Source organism: Zootoca vivipara, chromosome Z2 (assembly GCF_965207765.1).
Source record: "Zootoca vivipara chromosome Z2, rZooViv2.hap1.1, whole genome shotgun sequence".
Lineage (NCBI taxonomy): Eukaryota > Metazoa > Chordata > Lepidosauria > Squamata > Lacertidae > Zootoca > Zootoca vivipara.
The window spans coordinates 19,131,219-19,150,960 of NC_142585.1; the positions used below are offsets into that span (position 1 = coordinate 19,131,219).

At 45.2% G+C, this 19,742-nt stretch overlaps 1 protein-coding gene across 1 annotated transcript in view; it reads left to right on the forward strand.

Annotated features, from left to right (window-relative positions):
• The window catches only part of MID2 (midline 2), a 184,324-nt gene that overhangs the window by 151,410 nt on the left and 13,172 nt on the right, over nucleotides 1–19,742 (forward strand). Inside the window, exons 5-7 of the mRNA XM_035113295.3 lie at nucleotides 3,833–3,981; nucleotides 7,465–7,592; nucleotides 11,645–11,788. Of these exons, the coding sequence (XP_034969186.3) occupies nucleotides 3,833–3,981; nucleotides 7,465–7,592; nucleotides 11,645–11,788 (421 nt within the window). The remainder of the gene's footprint in view (nucleotides 1–3,832; nucleotides 3,982–7,464; nucleotides 7,593–11,644; nucleotides 11,789–19,742) is intronic.

Below are 19,742 nucleotides of genomic sequence, written 5' to 3' on the forward strand. Positions count from 1 at the left end.
GTCCCTGTTTTGAACTGGAAGTTGAATCTGTGGGATAAACCCATCCAGTAAAAACAAAGGGTTGGTCCCATTCATCATCATCATCATCATCATAGGCAAATCCATTTATTTAAAGAATTTATATCCCAGTTTTAACTACAACAGCTCTTAAGATATCCTGGTCTGAGTCGTTCAGGATTTAGTACACTGGTACAAGAACCTTAAATGGAGCCCAGTAGCAGGTCTTTTAACAGAGGTGCCATGTCTTGGTGGTAGTTTATTCCTGGTTTGGATGTTTTGATGTTTGTGAGAAGAGAGAGTCAAACCACATGAGACCTTTGTTGTTGTTGTTTAGTCGTTTAGTCGTGTCCGACTTTTCGTGGCCCCATGGACCAGAACACGCCAGGCACTCCTGTCTTCCACTGCCTCCCGCAGTTTGGTCAAACTCGTGTTCGTAGCTTCGAGAACACTGTCCAACCATCTCGTCCTCTGTCGTTTCCTTCTCCTAGTGCCCTCAATCTTTCCCAACATCAGGGTCTTTTCTAGGGAGTCTTCTCTTCTCATGAGGTAGCCAAAGTATTGGAGCCTCAGCTTCACGATCTGTCCTTCCAGTGAGCACTCAGGGCTGATTTCCTTCAGAATGGAGAGGTTTGATCTTCTTGCAGTCCATGGGACTCTCAAGACCTTTACCAAACCTGAATGAGACCTTTACCAAACCTGAATTGTAATTTTGAAGTTTATCTATGTCGAACCCTTGGCTTCAGGGCTATTTTGCCTAGAAGAAGTTCATAGCTTTGAGGTTTCCCCACTTAAATTCTACATCTGTGTCTTAGTTTATGTGTTGCCTGCACTATTTGGGTGTTTGTGATTTTAGTGTTTAATCAATTGTTTAATGTGTTCCTCCCCCCTTATATTTTTTTATTCCTCTCCCTGTACTAAATGTTTCTTGACATTTCAGTGGTTGGTTTTCTAGCTCCCTGCCCCCCCACCCACTGGATTTATTGAGCCTCCAACCATGACTTGTGTGCCAACAGCTACCTCTGCATAAGCAATAGGCCCCAGCATAGCCAATAGTCAGGATGATGGGAATTGTATTCCTGCAGCATCTACAGGGCCACAAGTTCCCCCATCTCTGTTTTTAGAGCTAATCCAAAAGCAGCACTTGTTGGTTCTTTTTATCAGGGCCAAACAAGTCAGCAAGTTTTGAGTTCAGCAGCACTCTTTTTCAGGCTAGATATTAAACTGTCACAATGTGATGGTGGAATATTTGTGAATCCTAGAGTCCATTCACTGCTTTGTGACATAACTTATTCAGCCTAATAAATGTATTGTGCTACTGTTGCATTGGGGATTTCTTTCTCTGTAATTCAGGGGTGGGAAACCTTTTCTGTTCCGAGGGCTGTCTCCCCCCCCCCCCCCGCCCCCATGACCATTGTCTGGAGCCAGCAGTAAAAGCAGGCAGGGCAACAGATGCGCTTCTTGCCTCTATATAGCAGACTACATTCCAGCCATGCAAAAGCCACGGGTTTCTATGCACACCCATACATACCTCTCAGACTTCCATCCAGGTAAGCATGAGGCATGATCAATGATCAAGGACACATTCCAGCCAGGCAAAAACACTCCTGGAGGGTCTAGAGTGAGGCTGTGTAAGGAGTGTGACCAGCAGAGAGCCCCAGGGGCTAGGTAGAGAGGCCTGGAGCACCACATTTGACCCTTGGGTCAGAGGTTCCCCACCCGCTGTAATAGGTAGACAGCATTTCTTGTTACAGGGTGGGCCCCTTGAGGACTGGTGAGGAAGGATCGGATATAGCATGCTTTCTTGCCCTTTACTCTTCTGAAGTTGGAAATGTTGGTGGTTCATTCTTGCTTTTGCAAATCTTGGGTACCTGAATGTAAATTCCAGAACAGGAGAGTGCAAAAAAAAAGTAGGAGAGAAAACTGGATCGGTGCAGCGGATGTGCATCCTTGGAATGGATTGCTGGTGATGAGGTTGGCATCAGGGTAGGGGTTAATTATACCCTTTCTTGATGGAAGTGACAGGCATCCAGAGAGGGGGGGGGAGGGGGAGATACTGCAGCATTTCTGCCCATCACCGGTGGGGCTCTGCCATCTTCCCTTCACTTGTCAGAGAAGGGCTTCAAACTGACAGGCTGCCCCAGGGCAGCTACTCCAGCTCTGATTTAGAAGCTGACAGAGAAGAGCACTGAGAGCTGCTGTCATTTGGGCTTGGTTGGGCTCTGCACAGCACACAGAAGTACCCAAATAATTCAGGGGAGGGAATCAGAACAAGTCATCTGTGTGGAGCAAGCAGTGCATCCCTTTTCAGCATTCAGAACGTCCAGCTGCTTCTGCAGTCTGAAAAATAGACAGCATTAGGTTGGATTTATTGAGAGAAGGGGACAAGATAAATAATTGAATGGGAAGGGGATATGCGTGTGTAAGAAAGGGAGGGTGTAGGGCAGTTCTTGTCCTGCCCACCATTGATATGAGGACACTGGAAAAGTTTGCATAAGGAAATGCAGCCCATGGGCTGAAAAAGCTTCTCCGCCTGTTTTATATCCTGATTTTCCTTCAAGGAGCTGAAAGTGGCATACGCGATAGTAGTGACTGGCCCAAGGCCACCCAGGAATCTTCATGAACAAGGGGTGATTCTGAAGCTGTGTCTCCACTGTTCCAAGCCCAGCCCTCTAACCAATGTGCCACACTGGCTCTGCTGCATGAATGGGATAAGAGTTCTTTTGCGGCAGGAAGAGAATTCTCATGTTTGTCTCCCAGGGACATGACTGGGCAGCTCATGTCCAACCTTTGTCCCCTTTCTAGTAGCTACCTGCAAAAAACATGATGTGTCAGTACTTTTTTTAAAAAAAAACCTTCAGTGTGTGTGCACCTGTAGCTATTTTCCAGCAGGTGTGTGTCCAGAACTTTTCTCTTTTTAAACCATATTTCCTTGAAATGGACTTCGTGTGCAGCTGCCTCTGGGCACATGTACATAATTAATTGAGCATAATGAATAATTAACACAGAAGACACAGCCTAAAAGGGAGAGACAAAACGACAGAGATCCAACTAGGTTGCTTGAGTTCAAGGCAGCCAAGGAAGGATGAAACTTGAAGGTCAGTCAGTCTGAACAGGCTGGCTGGTGGAAGGCCAGACTAGGATGTGGCAGCATTCACACAATTAGCAGTCACTTGAACTGCTTTATTTTTTAATATAAATAGCAAGTGTGTGTGGGGGTTCTTAGGTGCATGAATAGTTCCGTGTCTTCTTTGGCCTTAAGGTCGGCATGAAATGGGCAAAGGAAACAAGTTTTATACAGCAACCATTTCAATTTGTTTCTTCTTGTTGATTTCCAGTGGTAGAGTAGCTGTGTCCTATACAATTTTGGTCCTGTTGACTTGCATTACCATTGAAGATGCTGGAGAGATGAACACTGAGCGAGCAGCAGGGGGCTGAGGTGGCCTATTCTGATTCCAAGCATATAGATGCAGATATCCTCAGAGCCTCTAAGAGCTGTTCTTTCCAGTAGGGCCTCCAAGGCCTAAATTCCTCACAAAGAAAGACCTTGCTTGGGGATGCCACAATGCTCCCCCTCTTTAGCAAAAAAAAAGGGTTTTCTGGCTCCCCAAGGTAGTTCTTTTCATCAGCTTGTTCATTCTGCAACCTCCCTTGTGAGGTCACTTATTTTCTCTCTCCCCACCCCATGGTTTTTACTTTTGATGTGCTTGCCAGTATTTCAGTGATATAACCCACTGCCTTTGAATATACCTGCCTGCTTCCCTGTGCACTAATGAGGCTTCAGTTGTTGCTTCAGCAAAACCTGTTGTTTTTCCCGTCTGCCCATTTCTCCAAGGTGATGAAGCTAAGGAAGCTGGCCCAGCAGGTAGCCAATTGCCGGCAGTGCCTGGAGCGGTCAACTGTCCTCATCAACCAGGCTGACCACATCCTGAAGGAGAATGACCATGCACGGTTCCTGCAGACAGCTAAGAACGTGGCAGAGAGGTATGGCCTTTTACTCTTTAAAATGACCGGGACAGCATGCGGACCTATCTTGCACACAGAATAATGCCCACATGCTCTACCAGTGATCTTTGTCCCTCTTGTTGAACATAGAAATAGTCTTTACCTCAAGTCAGACCACTAATTTATCTAGCTCAGTACACAGTGCCTAGGGCAGGGATAACCAATGTATTGGTCTGCAAATGTTATTGGAATACAATTCCCATCAGCCCCAGCTGGCGAGGCTAGTATTGGGATCTTTGGATAAAGGGCAGTATATAAATCTAATAAATAAAATTAAAATAAAATATTGCCACAACTCTCATTAGTCTCAGCTGGCTTGGCCTATGACACTGGTCTTCCCCTGGTGGGTTAGGACCCACAAGTGGGTTGCGGCCTGTTCCAAGGTGGGTCGCAACAGGAGCACTAGCACCCTGCAGATATATGGCAAAGGATTAAGAAATGGGTCCCCAAGTGGACATTTCGGTTAAAAGTGGGTCTGAAAAGGTTGAAGATACTTAACCTGTGATCAGGCACCATGTTGGCTGCTCTTAGTCTAGAGTTTCAAGAAGGGGTCTTTCTCAGCACTACCTGAGTTGACCAAGGATCGAACTAGGGACCTTCTACATGAAAAATATGCACTCAAACTCTGAGCCTACAGCCCCTTTTTCTGTGGATGGAACCACCATAGATGGAGGGAGTGGAAGTGGCAGAATCTGGCAGGTATTTGCGAATCGGTTCAGGATTTAATGGTTGATTTAATGAGAATCCCATACTCCTGCTGTCTCCTCACCTTGACCCATTGCCTCAGAGAGAACGTCACAGGAATTAAAGCAACGCTCGAGATCCGTTAAAACGGAAAGCAGCTGTTTGGGTGACGGCGGCCTCGGTGTTTGTGTTTCATCTGCCTGCCCCAGGGCCTAAAGCTTTTCTTAGGGTTCAAAGCACAATGGTCTTGGGATAACAGCTGCAGGTGTTCTTTAGAGGGATTCAGAACCAGCATCAGCACGTGGCATCCTTGGGCAGCTGCCAGGACTCACCGCTGGTTGCCTGCCCTGCCCCCCAATGGCCCAGAACTCAGCAGCATCAGGCAGCTACATCTAACCACCCTTTCAGTGTCCCACAAGACCCACCCAAGCCCAGTGACAGCAGAGGAGACCTACCTTGCCCAGGGGCCCTGGCGGATTCCATCTGTTTCCTAGAGAAATAAAGGACTGAATGTAAAGCAGGATGGGGAGGAAGCTGCATAGAGGGCAGGCACTAGTGTTAGTGATCTGTAGCAATAAGAGTTTTCTCCAGTGGCAGTAGCAGGCTCCTCTGGGCAGGTATGGCCCTTTGCACGAATGTCTGTACATGACCTTGAATCTTTGCAAGCACTTCAGTTTATTCTCAGTTCTTCTCCTTCCCCCCCCCCAGACTCTATCTCCTCACAAGGGAAGGAGGAGTTTGGGGTTTTGTTGCTTTCAATTATTTACAGATTTAATGTGAACTTTCTTTAAGTACATGAGAGCGCCTCCAGCTCAGCCAAATTAACAGCTTGGAGTGGGAGCTGCTTTTGCAGCAGCGTCAAAACGCCAAAGAGATCAGAGAGAATGCAGAAGTGGGCCATCCCCCCATCAGGCCGGGGAAAGAGACCGCAAGCGCTAGTGCAAATATGCTAGGCTGATTACTGCCAAACAGGATCAGACTCTTCACTGTCATCCCATGAGCAAGCCACAGTAGTAGCTGGATACTATCTAAAAACAAAAAAGGTGTAGGGGCTCAACACCTTCTGGGAGGCTGTTAGGGAACAGGGAAACCCTGCCTTATACCCCTGGAACATATGAGCGATTTTCAGTTATCCTATGTTGTGAGAAGGTAAATGCTCTGAGTGTTCTTTTTCCTTCTAACTCCATATGTTCACAGATTTTGGGGTGGCTACTCTTGCTGTCCACTGGATTGGAGTTCTTCTTTGAAGCATGGGTTAGTTTGAGACATGGTTCGCTCTTGAATAAATCCCAGGCCCTGGATGTAAAATATGACCTCATCTGCACTATACTTTTAAAGCAGTATCAAACACTTTAAACAGTCATGGCTTCTTCCCCCACGAAAGAGTAAAAATAAATCTGGGAAATGTAGTCTGCTATGGAAGCAGGTAGGTAGCCGTGTTGGTCTGACGTAATCGAAACAAACAAATAACAAAATTCCTTCCAGTAGCACCTTAGAGACCAACTAAATTCATCATAGGTATGAGCTTTTGTGTGCATGCACACTTCTTCAGATACACTGAAGCAGACCTTTATGTATAGTCAGGGGTTGGGGAGGGGTATTACTCAGAAGGGTGGTGGGAATGGGTGATTGGCTGATAGGAGTGGTAAACAGGGTCTGGTGACTTCTGTTTCAGTATATCTGAAGAAGTGTGCATGCACACGAAAGCTCATACCTATGACAAACTTAGTTGGTCTCTAAGGTGCTACTGGAAGGAATTTGTTTGTTTGTTTGTTTGTTTCTGCTATGGATGCTGAGAGTTGACAGGGGTCCCCTTGTTCCTCTCCCAGAGCTACAGTTCTCAAATAGTTAAACAATCAATCTCTCTTCCCAGGGAACTCTGGGAATTGTAGCTCTGGGATGGGGAATAGGGGGTCTCCTAGCAGTTTTCAGCACCCTTAACCAACAACAATTCCCAGGATACTTTGAAGGGAAGCCATGACTGTTTAAAATAGCACATGGAGCTTTAAATGTTCAGCACAGATGGAGCCTATGTGTGAAGCCCAGAGCACTGGTCCATCAAATCCAGCAATATCTATTCCAGCCTTCCCTAGCCTGGTACCCTCCAGAGGCTGTTGGACTCCAACTCCCGTCAGCTCAACCAGCATGACCAGTGCTCGGGAATGATGGGTATTGTAGTCCAAAATAAAAAACAACAACAGAGGATACCAAGTTGGAAAAAGTTATTCTACTCTAACTGGTGGTAGGTTCCTCTGCCTCCAGGCAGATGCTTTACCAGCACTTGGGGTCCTTTTTAACTGGCAATGCCAGGGGGATGAACCTAGGACATTCTGAACGTAAGGCAGGTGCCCCTCCCCCTGTATTCAATGGAGGAGGTAGGGTAAAAATATTAAAAGTGAAGTATTATAGGTTGAAGTTAAATGTGGGACCAGGATCTGAAAAGGTGATGGTTACTGATCTGGAGGATTTGAGCCTCCAAGGGCTTCTGATTTCTACCACCTCTCCAAGCAAATGGGATGCATATGGCTCTTGTGGAGATCAAGGAAGGATTTGGGAATTGGGGAGGGGAGCTCATTACACAATCTTCCAGCTACCAGCCTCTTGCACGGGCAGTTGAGGCCTTGCATTTGAAGCCTGAGCATCTCTCCTCCCCTCCTCTTCCTGATGGTGGTTATATCACTGCCAGGCTGTTTTCAGCTCTTTAATCAAAAATCAAAGTGCCGCCTGGGAGTTACAAACACCACCTAATGTATATTGATGCTCTCTTCTGTCTTTCAGGGTCGCCATGGCAACAGCATCCTCTCAAGTTTTGATACCCGATATCAATTTAAATGATGCCTTTGAAAACTTTGCTTTAGATTTTTCCAGAGAGAAGAAACTGCTGGAGGGGCTGGATTATCTAACAGGTTTGTGCCGATTCTGCAATCCCAGCTCACCCTCTGCACATCCCCTAACTTTTCCCCACTCCCAATTTGACCTGCTTTCTTTGTAAACCTCTGTCAGTGGAAATTGGGGGGGGGGGGGGAGATGGCTTCCTTATCATTTGTTTCTTATGCTTTTTGGGTACCGTAATACCAATGTTACAGCTCAGTTGGCATTTCACGGGGGCTCTGATTCCACCAGTGCAGAACACAGTGTTATCTGACTCGTCTTCTGCTTGTTTTGAAATCCTGTGGAAGGGAGCAAGATTCCCTTCCACCAGATTCAAGCACAAATGGGGAGAGCAAGAGAGTCCCAGGGGCTGGCTAACAATGTCTTTTGACTCATCCTTAAGAGGAGACTCTGTTCTGCTTTCATGGTATCAGTAGTAGCAATAGGTTCCTGGTAAGCAAAGGAGGCTTGCTTACCTGTGGAGCAACTGATCTTCCCTGGTAGGCAAAAGCAGCTGCTGCCAGAGTAAGAAACATCAGCAGCTTCATAGCCACACACCTTTGCTATATTTGTTAGCCAAGAAATGGAGTAGGTGAATGATATTTACTCCCAACAGCAGGTGCCACTTAAGTTCATTATCCAGGCCTGCAGGACCTGGTCCATGTATCCACTTGAGGTGATGGGTAGGTGTTTTTGAATGCTTCCCTACATATAATACTTCCTGCAAGTAGAAAGTAAGCAAAGTCCACTTCTTGCTGTGCTGGGTTTCTACATAGGAGCATTTAAAAATGCGGCTTTCCTCACTTTCATCTTGAGATGGTAGAGTTAGGGCCAACTAAAGGGGGACAAGAGGGTCATTTGTCCTAGGTTTCAAGCTCAAAGGGGTCCTCAAGTTTAGACACTAAATAAGTTTGTAACTTGTTTTTATGCATATTGGGCTAAAATGTGATGTGTTCTCTCAGCTTAGAACTACAAATATGAGCAAATGCTTTAAGCAAACATTTTAATTTGGTAAAAACATAAATGTTTTTTGTAAACTGATGTAGAATTTTTCGTATTAAAGAGCTAAAAATGTCTCTAAATTTTGATCTAAAAATTCACTTCCAATGGCACAAGATTGTGAGGAGCATGTCTTCTCAACCAGCTGATTATGTAAGCAAGCTGTTTACTCTTTTTTTGGTGCCTTATTTTGTTTTCAAGTGCTGCCATTTTTAAAACAGCTTTTATTATGATCAGGGGCCTCCAAAACTATTAGTGGCCCCGAGTCTCTCTGGGCCTCTGAGGGGGCCTATGCTCAGTCTACCATATCATCTCATTCTGTAGGACATTGACCAAGGCCATAGCTCACTGACAGAGCATCTGTTTGCATGCAGAATGTCGCACATTCAGTCAAAGATATCTCCTAGGGCTCATTGCCTGAAACACTGAAGAGCCACTGCCAGTCAGTGCAGCCTCTCCATGGCTCACTTAGAAGCATGCATCTTTTAGGAGAAATTCTACAGAAGTCCTTAGGCCTCTCAGTCTGTAAATTCAATTGCTTATTGCAGCAGGGCATGTAAAAATTGGCATAGTGCAGAGGAATGTGACTTGTTCCCAGGGTTCCAATTTAAAAATTCTGGTGTTTTTTTTTAAAAAAATCCTTTTATTAAAACACACACATTCACACACACACAGACATTCATACACAAGTTTTGACAGGACAGCTTGGCTTTAATTAGTTTATTAACCTGATTATGTCCAAATGTCTTGAGTCGGATTTCATTGTTTCAGCCTTAATATGTGATCTCTCTGTCTTTTGTGGACAGGAGGCCCTCCCAACCATCTGTCGCATTATGCAAGGGGCCACTGATTGATTCTGGTGAAATTTCCCAGTGGACTGAAGCTGCAGAGAGAGAGAAAATTAGGCAGTGTGTTAATATCTGGAGATAAATGCATACCTGGTAGTAGTAGTAGATCCACCAAAGAGGGGTTGGGAAAGGAAGCAAGTGGCTAAGAGAGCTTGCATTGTCCAGGAAGAGCCAGAAAATAAAGCCTGCCTGATGACAGTAGGCAAGGAGTTACATTGTGTAGGTGCTGCCACACTAAAATACTGATTGGAACAAGTATTATGTGGCACCTGCCACAATGCCACCTCCACAGATCAAAGGGGTCAAGGTGGAATATATGGGATAAGGCGATCCAGCAAGTGATCTGGTCCCAAGCTATTAAGGACTTTTATATATATATATATATATATATATATATATATATATATATATATATATAATGTAAAAGGGACATGTTTGTTGGTGTCCACTTTTCACCAAAACCGCTTGACCGATTGCGTTCAAATTTGGACACAAGGTCACATGCGGATATGTGAGGGTTTGCTTACCGTTTGCATATATAGATGTCACACTTATGGCAGGAAAAGCAGGTAAAACCCACTGTTCCCAAACACAAAACTCAGACAGCTGGGGATACTGGGAACACAGGAGAGGTTGCAAAACAGTGCCCTCTGGTACTGCAGCTAGGAAAGCTTCCCTCTCCACAGCATCTCGGCTCGCCTTTGCAGACTGGGCCAAGGGGTCGGGATAGGTCATGAGTCGGGACAGGGTGGGGCCAATCGCAGGGATGAGCCGAGGTGGGGGGAGAAGGGGGCGGGATAGGTCATGGGTCGGGACAGGGTGGGGCCAGTCACAGGGATGAGCCGGGGGTGGGGTGGGGAGACAGAATAGGTCATGGGTCGGGACAGAGTGGGGGGAATCACAGGGATTACCCAGGGGTGAGGGGAGGAGGGGGCAGAATAGGTCATAGGTTGGGACAGAGTTGGGGGAGTCACAGGGATGAGCCACAGCAATGCGTGGCCAGGCCAGTGGCGGTTAAGTCCAGTCAAAGGCGACTATGGGGTTGCGGCGCTCATCTCACTTTCAGGCCGAGAGAGCCGGCATTTGTCCACAGACAGATTTCCGGATCATGTGGCCAGCATGACTAAACCGCTTCCCGGGACATTGTGCCCTGTTTTTAACTAGTACCCTGTTTCTCATATTTTAAGACATACCCATAAAATAAGCCATAGCGGGATTTTTAAGCATTCAAGGAATATAAGCCATACCCCGAAAATAAGACATAGTGATAGGCGCAGCAGCAATGCCGGCCGCGGCAGGAGGAGGAGGAAAAAAATAAGACATCCCTTGAAAATAAGCCATAGTGTGTGTTTTTGAGGAAAAAATAAATATAAGACATGTCTTATAATATGAGAAACACGGTAGCACATACAGGATGCCATTAGGATTTCCCCCTCTGGTGTCTGAATGTCCTGTGTTATCCCTACATATCACAGGTAACAATGGCATAAGATAAGGTCTTTGGGGAAATGATATGTTTGGAAATCTGCCAGTTAAACAACTTTAAGCAAATTAGATGTCTAGCTTTAGAAGCTGAAGAGCCTGCCAATTAACTGATTAAAGGAGCATGTAATTACATAGAGCAGCATTGCTTAAATGAGTCTTTTTTATAATTGTGAATGAAAGTGACATCCTGTGAGAACTTAAAATTCCCAGCTACCTGCAGCCTTCTGAAGAATTGTTGAGAGGGCAGCCTCATTCTTCCCCCACCATCATGATGGTTCACCTCTCTGTTTTCCTCCCCACCTCTGTTTACTTACTGTGGACACTCCTTATATATTTTTTTTGTCCTTCATGTATTTTGTTAAATGTTTGTCCATCATTTTATATTTTTTAATAATGAAAAGTTATGTTAAAAGAGTTGCAGATCAGGAGGGGGAGGAGTTGCTATGGAATGGCTGCAAGCCAATCAGTGCTGTACCAAACTAGCTTCTGTTGCAGTCTGACAGAGCAAGTCTTCCCTGAACTCAATCTGCAAGAGTAAACTGCTCACCTGAATTTTGACTCATTGATTACAATTTCCACAGTGCTGGGCTGTTCAAATAAGATACTGGATCAAAGTGGATCACTTCTAACCTTTTTTCCATTTCTGGTGCTTTTTATATTTTCTGGTGGATAACATGACTTCTTTAAGGCATCGCCAAAGGAGGTCTCTGAAGCTGCTAACTTTCTGCCTCTTATGTCAACCTTTGCCCCCACAGCACCCAACCCACCATCGGTTCGTGAAGAGCTTTGCACTGCCTCTCATGACACCATCACTGTCCACTGGATCTCAGATGATGAGTTCAGCGTCAGCTCGTATGAGCTCCAGTACACCATCTTCACTGGCCAGGCAAACTTCATCAGTAAGTAGCTGTTGGCTAGCCTCTACTTCCTGGACATGAAGTTCAACTCATTGTAGATGGACCTGCAGTATTTTCTCTTCTCTTTTATACTTTCACCTTTTCACACCTTTTGCAAATCCTCTGGATCCAGAGCAACCAAGGCTCTGGATCCAGTTCAGAAAACTGGGATAGGTCAGGACTGTTGTTGCTGAAGCAAACAGCTGTAAAAATGACAGAGGTCCAGTAAGAGATTCAGTAAGTGACTGGGGATTCCTAAGGAGGGAAAGAGTATATGGAGTATGTGTGACTCCATACAGTCACACATATACAGTATTCTGCAACATGCCATTGACTAATAGTAAATTAGGGATGGATTTATACTGGAATGTCCACATTTTTTCTTAAGTAACTTCTCAGTGTTGCCACATTTTTGTAATCTTTAGGGATACTCTTGCACTGTAGTACAACAGAAACAACCCCGCCCCTCTCAAAACCCCAGGACATTTGTGGAATGAAGTGTGTCAGGATTTCAGCAGGAAACTATATGACATGCATCAGTTGGAAGTAATACTGTATGTGCACCACAAAAACGTTTGCAGGCTCAAACAGTATCGAACGTGGCATCATGTATAACTGACCCAATGCAACCATGAAAACAAATAATTATGAATGCACAATAAAAAGGACGTCCCAAGGGGTCTTAAGTAAGAAAGTGTTTCTCTCTCCCACCCCGAAGTAGTTCAAGTCCTGCTGCTCAGCCACACTTATCTTTGCTCTGCATTTCCTAGGCAAAGGTCCGGGCTTTCCAGGCCTGTGTTTGAGTAGTTAGAGCAGAAAAGCTGTGTTTTGCCACTGAATTGGAGCAATAGCAACCCACAGAAAAGCTGGTTTCCATTTGCTCTCATTCAGTGGTAAAACACAGGTTTTCCCAGAGAAAGTTCTGGGACCAAAACAACAACAACAACAAACCACACCTCACTTAGATATGGACCTGGGAAACCCAGACCTGTGCCTAGAAATGCAGCATAAAAGGAAATGTGGGTGAACCTTTGGTGGTGGTGAAACAGACCGAAAGGTTTGGAGTTCATAAACTCAGAGGAAGCCCTGGGTCAGGCTATAAGGGTGAGTGTTAGCAAGGCTACCAAGTAAATCTTTAGCCACAATGTCCCGATGACAGGATCTGCTTGAAAGTTATCTGCTCAACATGGTTGCCTACGGGAATCTTTACCATGGTTAAAATTGGCTTTGAGCCATGTCTCTCAGATATCAATTCTGAGCAAAGCCCGCAGAGCAACTGCATGACTAGAATAAATATCTGAAGCAAACCTAAAGTAAAAACTCAGGAGGTATTCTTTATTAAGCTGTCTATATATATTTTTTCTAAATACATTCTAAAGAAATATATGCTGTGTAAACCAGAGGAAATTCACCCAACAATATCGGCATGGTGAAAGTGAATTGAGGGGGGGGGGTGCATGCAAAGTTTGACACGTGGAAAAGGGGTTTGTTGGAGGCTTGCTGTTTGATTTGGGCCTTCTGTACCATCACTGAGCTTCTGAAAACTTTGAGTGGTGCTGCAGTAAACACATTTCAGTTGGTACTTGGAGAAGCTGGCATCATTCAGTGGCTTCTGCACTCAACTCAAGACTCTCAGCACAGCAATTTGATTGTGAACCGGCCCCTTAGCAAGGCCAGAAAATTGCATGACTGTGATTACAGAGTGGAAAGAAGATGGTGTTGTTCGTAAGAATTTTAACTTAATATTGTAAAGGCAAATCCCTGAGTAGCTTGCTTTATTTCTGGTCTGTAATAGTTTGTCTCCAAGATAGCCCATCAAGAAAGTAATGGAGTTAAGCTGCCGGGCAGAGAAGTGTAATGGCCACAGGTTAACAGGATGTGATGGAGAGAGGGCAGGAATGCTTATTTCCCAAGACAGTTGTTGTTTATCGGTAATGAAACACATCCACAGAACAGCCAGCTTCAAACTCTATCATTGCATATCCCCTTCATCCCTCCCCTTCCTTGCCGGTCTCTCATCAGTTAAAAATCTTTTTAGTTAAGCAAACAAGCAAACTTTTCATTTGCTAGTTAAAAGTCAGTTTAGATAATGTGAAAAGACGTCATATTTTTCTTTGTTTGTTATACAAGAAAATCTTTAATAAAACTATTTTTTAAAAAAAGTCAGTTCAGATGTTCAGGAGGAACATAATATAGTGTCGCCCTCGTACGAATATATTGCTTTAGAATATAGGTAGAGTAAACCACATGGTTGAAGCCTCACCCCGATCAGCTACGTTCCTATATTCAGGGAGAGGTTCAACATGGAGAAGTGTTTGAACATGTGAATTCCTATCTGCATTCTGAAACGGCGCATTCTTGAAATGTCTGTACCGTTTTTCCTGAACACTTGTGTTCCATGGCTTGCTGGCTGAAACATTGACTAGGTATACATTGTGCACACACCAAAGAATCCCGCGATTCCCGACACCCTTTGCAAACTACAGTTTTTGGGATACCCTTTGGGGGTGGGGGTGGGAATGTGCTTTCATTGTATGGTGTGCATGTGGTCATTGTAGTGCAGACATAACATTGTGGAGCAGTACACCAGTTTAGTGCAAGGAAATAATGGTTACAATATTTGGGAACAGATCGTACTTGGGACTTGTGGGAATGAATAGAGCCTCTTCTATGCTTTCCTTGTCCTTTCTCTCTTTCCACCCAGCAGTGGGAAGATCACATAACTTCTGTTCTGTTGAGGATTGGCCGCTCCCAAGGCAACCTTAGCAGAGAGGGTGTGTTAGTGAGGGGAAGTGTGAATTTGGCAGAAGCTTCAATAAGGGTTCCAGGGAGCACAAATCCAGGCAGCCAAGGAAAAAAAGATTGAAGAAGAGGAGAGAGTCTGAAGTTCTGCTCTTCACTCTGCTTCTTGAAGGGTCGACAAGCCAATTTAATTGTTGCGTGCACAGTGGTGGGTGGTCCAGTTAATCACTCCATGTAATGAAACCTAGTCTCTGGAGACCAGCCATTCAGGGAGTTGTACTAGCAAGCATGCATCACAGCCCATTTAGAGGTGCGCTTACAGTCAGCTAATAATAATAGGATCGATTTACTTTTTCTCTCCAAATCACATCACAATTCTTATAGAAAATGTCTCTCTTGTCTAATTACTCCTTTGGAAACTTTGTTTGGCAGGGAAGGGATTAACAAGAGGTTGCAAATGACACCTGCCAATGCCTCATCGCTTAACATTCTGTGTAGCCTGTGAGCAAGGAATTAGCACCTTATGGTTCCATGTCTTGATCTCTGTACAGTCATACCTCGGCTTGCGAACGTGATCCGTGCGGGAGGCACGTTTGCGCATGCACAGGGCGCGATTCAGTACTTCTGCGCATGTGCTGGACGTCAGTTTTTGTTTCTGCGCATGTGCGAGCGCTGAAACCTGGAAGTAACCCGTTCCGGTACTGCATGGTGCGCAACCTGAAAACGCGCAACCTGCAGCATTCGCAACCCAAGGTATGACTGTATCCTATATTTGGGGAGGCAGAAAGGCAGGTATGCAAAAATTATGGCCAGTGGTTCCATTTACAAGACTGTTTCATCGGCTGACTTTGCTCTACTTCTGTAGCCCCAAATTTTGACCACAGTCACCTTCTACCTTGTCAGGCCAGGAAACCCATTTTCCTATCCTGAAGCTTGGGTCATATCCACATCATTGAAAGCACTCTCATACCTTTAACCATAATGGAGAATCCTGGGAATTGTAGTTTTTTTTTTAAGGGTTCTGGCCACTGTAGCTTTTCTCAGCCTGGTACAGATATTGACCTGTAACTGACCCTTGGACATGGTGTCAGGGTTGATGGGAGTTGTAGTCCTAAACATCTGGAGGACACCAGGTTGAGGAAGACTGACGTAGAGCAGGGATGGGGAACTTGTGCCTCTCCAGAAGAAACAGAGCACTCCGTCTTTCTCTGCCACTCACCTGCGAGAAATTTCCCGTTGGGTCTCTTGAGCCCACAGCCTTGTAGAACAGGAATAGAGAACCTGTGAACTTCCAGATATTGTTGGATTACAACTCCCTTAGTGTGCATATCCTATGGCCAGGGATGGTGGGAAATGTAGTCAACAGCATCTGGAAACCCCCAGGTTTCAAATTCCTAGCCTAGAGCAAAATAAAAAAATAGTGGAACTATTGCATAACCCAACTTCACCCTCTGAGAAATCTCATGTCATATTGCAGCAGAACCCCAAGAGGACCTCAGCAGGGCTTGGTCAGAATTTTCAGAAAATATACACACAAACTCCATTGTTTCCCCAAGTTCTTTGTTTCCACTTAACGCCGTGACTTGCCCTGCCAGTACTGTAGGAAAGGCAATGAATCTCTCCCCACCGCACCCCCTTTGTGAGCCACTAAGCTTACTCCAGGCACACTGGTGTGTACAATTATCAGTTTGTTAATTAGCTTGTCTAATTGACTAAAAAAAGCCGATCCCTTAACAGAATTCGACATCTGCCCCTTTATTTTGTTTTAATACTCGATCTTTGCAAGAGAGCCAGCAGCAAAGCTAGTTCAAACCCGATATATAACAAGGACTTCGGTGTCCTACCAGTTGGGTTAATCAATCTTTAAAAAACCTTGGAATGGCTGAAAAGGTGTTCCTGTTTAATCAAGTAGCAGATACTTTAAAAAAAGTTTTAAGCAAGTGCTTATAAAAACTGGAAGTACAGTGGTACCTCTGTTTATGACCGCAATTGGTTCCGGGGAGCCGGTCGCTCCCCGAGCAGGTCGTAAATGGAGCCCCACTTCTGTGCATGCGCAAACCGCAGATAGAGCGCTTCTGCGCATGTGCGAGCTGCACAGATCACTTCTGTGCATCCGCGCAATGCAGAACGCGGATGTAAGCACTTCCGGGTCCCCGGCGGTCGTAAACCAATCGATTGCAAACCGCAGCGATCGTAAACCAAGGTATGACTTTAGCTAGTGCAGTCTTTAGAGGCAGCCTCTCAGCTCTTGCAAGACAAGAGCAAATGCCTCCTCTAAAGCAACATGCACACCACCTGAAAACAAAGAAAATACTTCAGAAATATTGTTTCTATTAGCATGCAAAATTGTGCAAATTAATTGATAACTGATTTAATTGATATAACTGCTAACATTCCGATGATTGAGTTGCAGCTCCATTAACTTTTAATACCCATAGCATACATATAGATCACATTTCAAGCGCATCCCTCCTCAAAAAAACAAAATAAAACCATCCTAGGAACAGTAGTTTAAAACCTTGCAGAGCTACAGTTCCTAGGTGTGGCTAGACATTAGCAAACATCAAGCCTCTCTAGAAATACTTTCTTCTTTTATACAGAGCAATGCTGTGCTACACAAAAACAGCACTTTCCCATGTAGGCCTTTCTGCCACACAAGCACTGCTTCCCGGATAGGACATAACAGTTCTGGACCATGGCTACAGTGGGGAGTTTGCCAGTCTGCTTTGGAGCCCAGCATTGTGTTCTCTGGATACACAGCTTTGGACTACCTACCTTTGGGTTAAGGCTTGCCTCCTTGCCAAGGCTGAACTCTTCCAGCTTGTGCACCCTCTCATTATTACCCCAGGGTATATTCGCAGCAACCTTTCAAACACCCTGCATGAGTGTTTATGCCTCCCTAACTTAAGGAATGGACGCAGGTGACACTGTGGTCTAAACCACAGAGCCTAGGGCTTGCTGATCAGTAGGTTGGTGGTTCGAATCCCCGCGACGGAGTGAGCTCCCGTTGCTCGGTCCCAGCTCCTGCCCACCTAGCAGTTCAAAAGCACGTCAAAGTGCAAGTAGATAGTTACCACTCCGGTGGGAAGGTTAACGGCGTTTCCACGCGCTGCTCTGGTTTGCCATGCTGGCCACATGACCCGGAAGCTGTCTGCAGACAAACGCTGGCTCCCTCAGCCTATAGAGCGAGATGAGCGCACAACCCCAGAGTTGTCCGCAACTGGACCTAATGGTTAGGGGTACCTTTACCTTTAACTTAAGGAATAAAAATACTTACGTACAGTTCCCGCAGCCATGTGTCTACCCCATATCCCTTTGCTTTGAGAAAGTATGAGCAGCATCACTTCTACATAGGATGCTGCACTCATCCATTTGTGCCCAGGAGGACAGAGGGAGATACAGTGCAGCCCTCTGCATTATGTCTTCTGAGCCCCATTGAGGGCAGTGGGACTTAATCCTAGATAAATGGGAATGGAATTGAAGACTTACTCTCTTTTCAAGCTACCTACATCATTAGTATTTCAACCCTTGACGAGGAAATCAGTATTAAGCTACTATTGGATCTTTTGCTGCCTAACACTAAGATACTACTGATGCAGATGTTGCTTTTTTAAAAACAACAACAACAACAATAGACTTTTAAAAATCATATTGAAATTTCCATTTTGCAATTCAAAATCTTGCACATTTTTATGTCCTTTTTTGTGTGTGTGTCTTAAAAACTCACCCAGATCTTGGATTCCTTTAGGTGCATACATTGCTTGATGGCTGTATCACCCTCTGGGTCTCACTGGGTTACGTGATCCAGAGTTACAATGGGAAGGAAGAAGTTAGTATTGCTGAGTCTGCTGACCCAGGCAGTTAATAATACAGCTGTTATCTCCTGTTGCTGCACTTCTTCCAGGGCCCTTCAGTAAACATAGGTTGTAGGCAGAGCCAGATAATAAGTTAAAAAAGCCAATGCAATTCTGGGCTGCATCAATAGGAGAATAGCATCTAGATCAAGGGAAGTAATAGTACCACTGTATTCTGCTCTGGTCAGACCTCACCTGGAATACTGTGTCCAGTTCTGGGCACCACAGTTCAAGAAGGATACTGACAAGCTGGAACGTGTCCAGAGGAGGGCAACCAAAATGGTCAAAGGCCTGGAAACGATGCCTTATGAGGAACGGCTTAGGGAGCTGGGTATGTTTAGCCTGGAGAAGAGAAGGTTAAGGGGTGATATGATAGCCATGTTCAAATATATGAAAGGATGTCATATGGAGGAGGGAGAAAGATTGTTTTCTGCTGCTCCAGAGAAGCAGACACGGAGCAATGGATTCAAACTTCAAGAAAGAAGATTCCACCTAAACATTAGGAAGAACTTTCTGACAGTAAGAGCTGTTCGGCAGTGGAATTTGCTGCCAAGGAGTGTGGTAGAGTCTCCTTCTTTGGAGGTCTTTAAGCAGAGGCTTGACAGGCATATGTCAAGAATGCTTTGATGGTGTTTCCTGCTCGGCAGGGGGTTGGACTGGATGGCCCTTGTGGTCTCTTCCAACTCTATGATTCTATGATTCTATGAATCCACTTCCTTCAATTAATTAGCTTGCACATCTTAACTTCTTCTTGGCTTTATTATCTCCCTGCCGACTTTCATAGATTCTTCACTGTCCTGCTAGATCAGGCCGGCATCCTGTTTCCAAAAGTAGCCAGCCAGATGCTTCTGGGAGCCTCCCAGGCAGGGCACGGAAACAACAGCCCTCCCTGAAATGTTTTTTGATCCATCTCCAGAACTCTTGCATGTTTTCTCCTCAAGCAAAAGTTACGACAATATGCTGCCAATGATGTGACCTCCAGCCCAGTTTGCCCACCAAGGGGCCCTCTTGGCTGGGCCAACTTGGCTTTAATGAGCTTAGTTCCCATGGCATAATGAAATGAGCCACTCTCCACTGCTTCTTTTCTTTCACTCTCCCTCCTGCAGGCTCCTCTGAACCTGCCAGGCAAGAGATTAAATCAACTGAAAAGATGCACACTCCCAGCCCGTCTTGCACTTGCCTCCTCCATTACATTCTGTCTCTGTTACCAGATGTTAGACCACTCTCCGGATTAGGCAGATTTGTGGGGGGGTGGGAGGTGGGGTAGGTTCCAGCAACAGGCAGTAGCTGTGATAGCTAACTAATGGATGCTGATAATGTAATTTGGTCCATGTTTTTAAGTGAACCAGCTTTAATCTACA